The sequence below is a fragment of the Sycon ciliatum genome, chromosome 3, assembly GCF_964019385.1.
Source record: "Sycon ciliatum chromosome 3, ocSycCili1.1, whole genome shotgun sequence".
Taxonomy (NCBI): Eukaryota; Metazoa; Porifera; class Calcarea; order Leucosolenida; family Sycettidae; genus Sycon; species Sycon ciliatum.
Genome location: NC_088645.1, coordinates 33,733,371 through 33,739,370, shown reverse-complemented (window position 1 = coordinate 33,739,370; position 6,000 = coordinate 33,733,371). Strand labels below are relative to the sequence as shown.

The 6,000-nt window shown below is 46.3% G+C and overlaps 1 protein-coding gene across 4 annotated transcripts in view; it reads left to right on the top strand.

The window, feature by feature from the left end:
* The first annotated feature begins 4,546 nt into the window (after nucleotides 1-4,546).
* LOC135812031 (mucin-12-like) overlaps nucleotides 4,547-6,000 on the top strand; it is an 88,698-nt gene continuing 87,244 nt past the window's right edge. The window contains exon 1 of one of the 4 annotated variants that reach the window (XM_065325332.1): nucleotides 4,547-5,664. In XM_065325332.1, the coding sequence (XP_065181404.1) occupies nucleotides 4,714-5,664 (951 nt within the window). In that variant the 5' untranslated portion in view covers nucleotides 4,547-4,713. The remainder of the gene's footprint in view (nucleotides 5,665-6,000) is intronic. The other 3 variants (XM_065325336.1, XM_065325334.1, XM_065325335.1) reach the window with 3 other exon arrangements.

Genomic DNA, 6,000 nt, shown 5'->3' with positions numbered 1-6,000 from the left:
TGGGCTAGGTACTGGTCAACCTTGAGTCTGACTCGAGCTAAAGTGAGGAGTGACAGGGTCTTCCGCAGCGTGCTGAGACGAACTATCGGACGTAAATTTGATGGTGGTCCCAGCGGCTTGTTGGGTTTCTGAAGTGGGATCAGACTGCCACTGCCTATATCAACCACCTCGTGTTGCTCAAACATGCCGTTGAAAATGCTGGTCAACACAGGAGCCAAAGCATCACTTGCATACTTCATCAGTTCTGTGGGGATACTGTCGTCTCCTGCGGCACGGCCATTGTTCAGTTTCCCGAGACAGCCTGCAATCTCTGAAGATAAAATGGGAGTTTGCAGAGGACGTGGCTGTCCCTGGAACGGTGAGATGTCTGTGGCGCTTGGTGGGCTGAACTGACTTGAGAAATGGCTTCCAATTGCCTCAGCTGCTTCCTTCTCGTTTACTATGATTTTTCCGGTGTTTTCAGCAACTGTAGGCTTCACAGCTCCACGTCTGCGCATTAACTGAACAGCTTTGAACATTCGAGCACCGTCCCGCAACTTCTCCACCTCCTTTGCCTTTTCGTCCAGCCGTAATTCTGCTTTCTTCAGCGCTGTTCTTCTGATGCTGTGAAGAATGCGGTTGCGTTCCTTCTTCAGGCTTGTCCGAGTACCGGTGTTGGTGATATTTTCGATACGAAATTTTAATTCTTTTTGAGCCTGAGACAGTCGGCGCAGTTCAGGCCGTACTTCACACCACGCTTTGTCCGGGCCTCTAGACCTAGCGATTTCTCTGCAGCATTCTTTATCGCCGATGCTGTTTTCTGCCACAGCAATGCCGGTCCCCGTCCTCCGTATCCACAGCAGACCCGTCATCTGCCGACTCTGCGACGATAGTATTAGCGTATTTCTCCCGGACCCGTGGGCTTGTCGGCAGATCACTTGTGTTGTATCGAAGTGGCTTCAGGGAGGTTTTCTCGTCTGACCTATGATGCCCGAATATTCCATACATCCGATTGAGGAGGAACCTCGCCACCACCAGGCGATGGTCTGTTGATGTTTCGCATCCTCCATAGCTGCGGGAGTCCGTCAGCAGGCGTTTCCGGTTTTGATGACATGCAATGTAATCGATTTGGTTGTAAATCGGGACAGTATCACCCGTCTACTGATCCCTCCGCCAACCCGTCCAGGTTGGCTAATAGCCACCCAAAAGTGCATTCGTTCCCATGCCTCACAGCTACTGTACATTTGTATACATTGTCATGCCTAGGTATAATTGTATGTCACTGTACCGATGTCAGGTTTCATACAAACCTTATGTTAGATAGGAATACATACATTATGACATGCACATGTACTTGACTTGTTACACCAGCCTCACCTTCTATCCTCTTTTACATGCACCACTAATACTATACAATGCGCTGTATTCATGTATTGTTCCCACACACTTTCGAGGTTGACCTTAGATAGCACACTGGAGACCTTTTGATGCATTTCACTTTAAGCCACCCTTTTAGTTATCTACACTAATAGCTGTACATACATGTACATCCTAATTCCCCTTTCAACAGTTGTCCTCCTGGTATTATTGCACACCTACAAGTACATGTATACGATGTATTGTACACCCTTCTATTCAGTTCTTCCTCTACAACGTATTCCTCTTGCACAGGTGCCATGTCCCGACCTTTCCCATTCTTCTGCCCACACAATCATGTACCTCGTAGTTTGACCTTTCTTCTTACTTCTCTCTGCTCTACGTATCCCCTGACCATAGGCTAGCTTACTTACTCACCCTATAAAAGCTGCTGCCTTTCTAGTTTCCTACGGGATTAGTTTCTTGCCGATTAAGACCAGCTCTCCGCAGATCAGTTCCCTGTGGATTAGTTTCATGCTAGACTACAGTGTATTACCTGAGAACTCTTTCTCTCTCTCTAATTCTGTATGATAACCATTATCCATTAATGTAACCGCTTCCTCTACCGACTGAGTGAAACCGGGACTTAACACTTATGGCGGGCATTTCCTCGAATTCTGCTCCATTTCTTTATCCACACACCAAACATGCATGAAACTTACCAGAAAAGTACCGAATTCTGCCAATATTTCTGCCGGCAGAATCCGCTGGACCCTTACACAAGGAGGAAAAGCGGAGAGGGCTCAACACTCAACTGATAACGTGGATCACTACATTGTAGTATTAAAATAACTGATAACGTGGACCACTACATTGTAGTATTAAAATAACTGATAACGTGGACCACTACATTGTAGTGTTACAATAACTGATAACGTGGACCACTACATTGTAGTATTAAAATAACTGATAACGTGGACCACTACATTGTAGTATTAAAATAACTGATAACGTGGACCACTACATTGTAGTATTAAAATAACTGATAACGTGGACCACTACATTGTAGTGTTACAATAACTGATAACGTGGACCACTACATTGTAGTATTAAAATAACTGATAACGTGGACCACTACATTGTAGTATTAAAATAACTGATAACGTGGACCACTACATTGTAGTGTTACAATAACTGATAACGTGGACCACTACATTGTAGTATTAAAATAACTGATAACGTGGACCACTACATTGTAGTATTAAAATAACTGATAACGTGGACCACTACATTGTAGTGTTACAATAACTGATAACGTGGACCACTACATTGTAGTATTAAAATAACTGATAACGTGGACCACTACATTGTAGTATTAAAATAACTGATAACGTGGACCACTACATTGTAGTATTTATACACACAAAAGGCACAACAGAGGTTTACAGAGTTTGTCGCTCGAGCAACAAGCTCTTTAAACCTCTGTTGTGCCTTATTGTGTTGTACAATGATTATTTTACCGGACTGCTTGCTCCAACTATGCATGCAGCTTCAGTCATTCAGGTCCCAGATTCCCTAACTCTGACACTTGCTGAGTGCAGCACGTGCTCGCATTGGCTGGACCCCAGCAGACATGCAGCCAAGAAAAAACAGTTTAGTGACAAGGAATGAAAGGCATGTGCAGACATACCGGTAGTGTAATGATTCTTTTTAATTATTTATGTCCCCGGAGGAGGAGTCACTAAATTATGTGCTGCATGGTAGATGTACTACTAACATGTAGTACGGTACTCGCACGATTACTGGCCCTGGAGCACTATTTTTTCAATATCCATCACAGATGGGGCAGTATTCAAGAGAGGGCACTATTCAAGAGAGGGCACTATTAATTTTTTTCATTGCTGGTACATTTGCATCATCCAGCAGAAAACAAAAAGTAACAGAGCGACTCAGCCTAAAGTGTACTGTAAACGCTCACGACTCCACAGAAACGGGAACAAGACCTGCAATTTTGTCCCTGAAAACACCACTGCGAAGCAATAGTATAGTATAATATTTATCCATATTTCTCTAGGGCAGTCCTCACAGACCTATGGTCTCCTTACGGGTACCCTAACCAATCTAGGATTGCGATACGAAATTGACTTGGTGAAGCAGCGAGGCGGACCGATGCCGGAACTGAGTTTCAGCGGTCAGCGGCTAAAATACGAAAGAGAGGAATGCAGTAACCAAATCGAGAGGAGGCTCGTGGCAGTACAATTCCAATCGAGACTTGAGACCTTGTGCAGGTGCGGCTACGTGAATTGGCACGAAGGCAGAAAAGGCGGCACAGAAGTGAGCCGGCAGAAGAATGAACGCATCAATGGCCAAGAACATTAGCAAAAGAACACCAAATTAACTTGCACATGGGCTAGGGTACAAGACCGGTTGGGGGGGGGGGGGGCACTACTAATCGCGCGAGTACGGGTACTTGTAGTAGTAGATTCTATAGTACTAGTAGCAGTAGCTCGGCGCATGACATTACGTCATTATCATGATTGGTGCGAGATACTGCACAGAACGAACAAGATTTTGAAGTCCGGCGGCCGGAGCAGTACTAGTAGTAGGCATAGCAGATCTACGTATATATAGTAGAACTCCGGCATCGGAAGCCTTGATTCCAGTCATCCCAGAGCACGTGCTCGCATTGGCTTGACCCTAGCACAGTAAAGTAGCAGACATCATGCCATCATGCCATCATGGGCATGGACATGATGGAGGATGATCATGGTCCATGGAGCCAAGAAAAGACAGTACAGTGTAGTTACCATGGTTACAGTGACAAGCACAAGTCTGCATCGGATGAAGGCCGCCTGCTGCCCCCGAAGGAGGCAAATATTTTTTAGGGCTTTGTTATGTCATCGTATGTATTTGTGCAGGCGTTGTGGCCGGATTCCTGAACTATGATACCATGGTTACGTAGTATGTATTAGTAGCGCGCGTATTAATAGTAGTAGCCTTTGCACTGACTCAGAAGGAGGACTAGCTCGGCGCATGCCATGACCATGAATGACCCTCCGAGATCATGCGAGATACCGGGCACCGCACAGAAAGAACAGGATTTGAAGCCAGCCGGCGCAGAAGACATGGGAGATCTACGTAGATCTGCGGCATCGTAAGATCCCAGTCATCCCAGAACAAAAGGCTTCGCCTGCGAAGCTCCACCTACTACTAGCAGTCAGATACCGACCGTATAGTAAGACCAACATCGAAATTTTTTTTTATCATCTACCCGCCGAGTTGGTGAGGGACGAAGGCGTCCTGGATTTGTTTGTTCTTTTTCTTACCACTGGAAACGGACTGTCTGAAGTGTGACTATCGTAGACAAAGTCGTTCAAGATGAATCGCGACGCTCAGGCGTTGCTGGATGACCTAGGGCTAACACACCAGCATATCACGTTCCTAGGTGACGTTCAGGTGAGAGACGAAGACGAAATCGGCAGAGGATCGGATGCCGTTGTCTACAAGGTCAACTGGCAAGGTATCGATATCGCTCTCAAAGTTTTGCACCCCGTGTTGGTTGAGCCAGGTGTACAGGATAGAGAGCGTAAGCTCAGAGCGTTTGGCCAAGAGTTGTTTCGTCTTAGCAGGGTGCATCACCCGAATCTGTGTCAACTGATAGGATTAGCTCGGGTAAGGGGGAATGCTGCGTTGGCCCTGGAGTTATTGTCGGCGTCTCTAGAAGACGTTAGCATTGGAGATGGCAGAGAAGATGCTCCTAAGCTCGTGTCGTATCTCTGCGACGCAAGTGCAGGACTTCGCTATCTGCATTCATTCGAAATTATTCACCGCGATCTAGCGCCCAAGAATGTGCTTGTGAAAAATGGCACGGCCAAAGTCAGTGACTTCGGCGGTGCTAAATTTGTGCGCTTGACCTCACCTCGACAACAACAGCACCAAGTCCAATCGGCAATGGAGATGACTCGCTGCCCAGGTACACTGCCATTCATGGCACCTGAGGCGTTGAGTGAGGCTCCGGATTACAACCGTCCCTTGGACGTGTTTTCGCTAGGTGTAATGATGCTGAGCGTTCTGACAGGAGTTATGCCTGGCATCGAGTTGATGACAGCGCCACATTTCATCGTCGTGCGAGAACGTGGCCAACAAATTGAAGAAGTGATTCCGGAGACAACACGCAGAGCACGCTACCTAGCACGTTTGCCAGATGAACATCCATTGAAGCCATTGATACGTCGCTGCCTCTCTAACCGTCCTGGGGACCGACCGTCAGCCGAGCAAGCGCACGAAGAGATCAAACGTTTCCTGGCCATGTTCAGCAGTATTTTGCCGGTGAGCAATTATTTGTTGTCTGTGTTGAAACGTGATCTTGTAGACTTTTATTTCATGAGTACATGATTGTGTACTAGTATGAACTGCAAAGAAACAGTCCAATCCTCACGAATAATAATATTATTGTTTTTTACCTACCCATTCACTGTCAGAGTGTATGCTAGGTAAAATGAACGCAGCAAACTTCAGGGCTCACCACGACCGTACAAAGCGTCAATAACGGTCATTTGGATTTTTGACCAATCAGCGCACGGCAAAACGGGCTGTTTCTTGCAATTGTGGGGTGTTTTCTGAGTGGAGCTTGGCTGTATTCGTTGGTTTTAGACATTAGGCCAT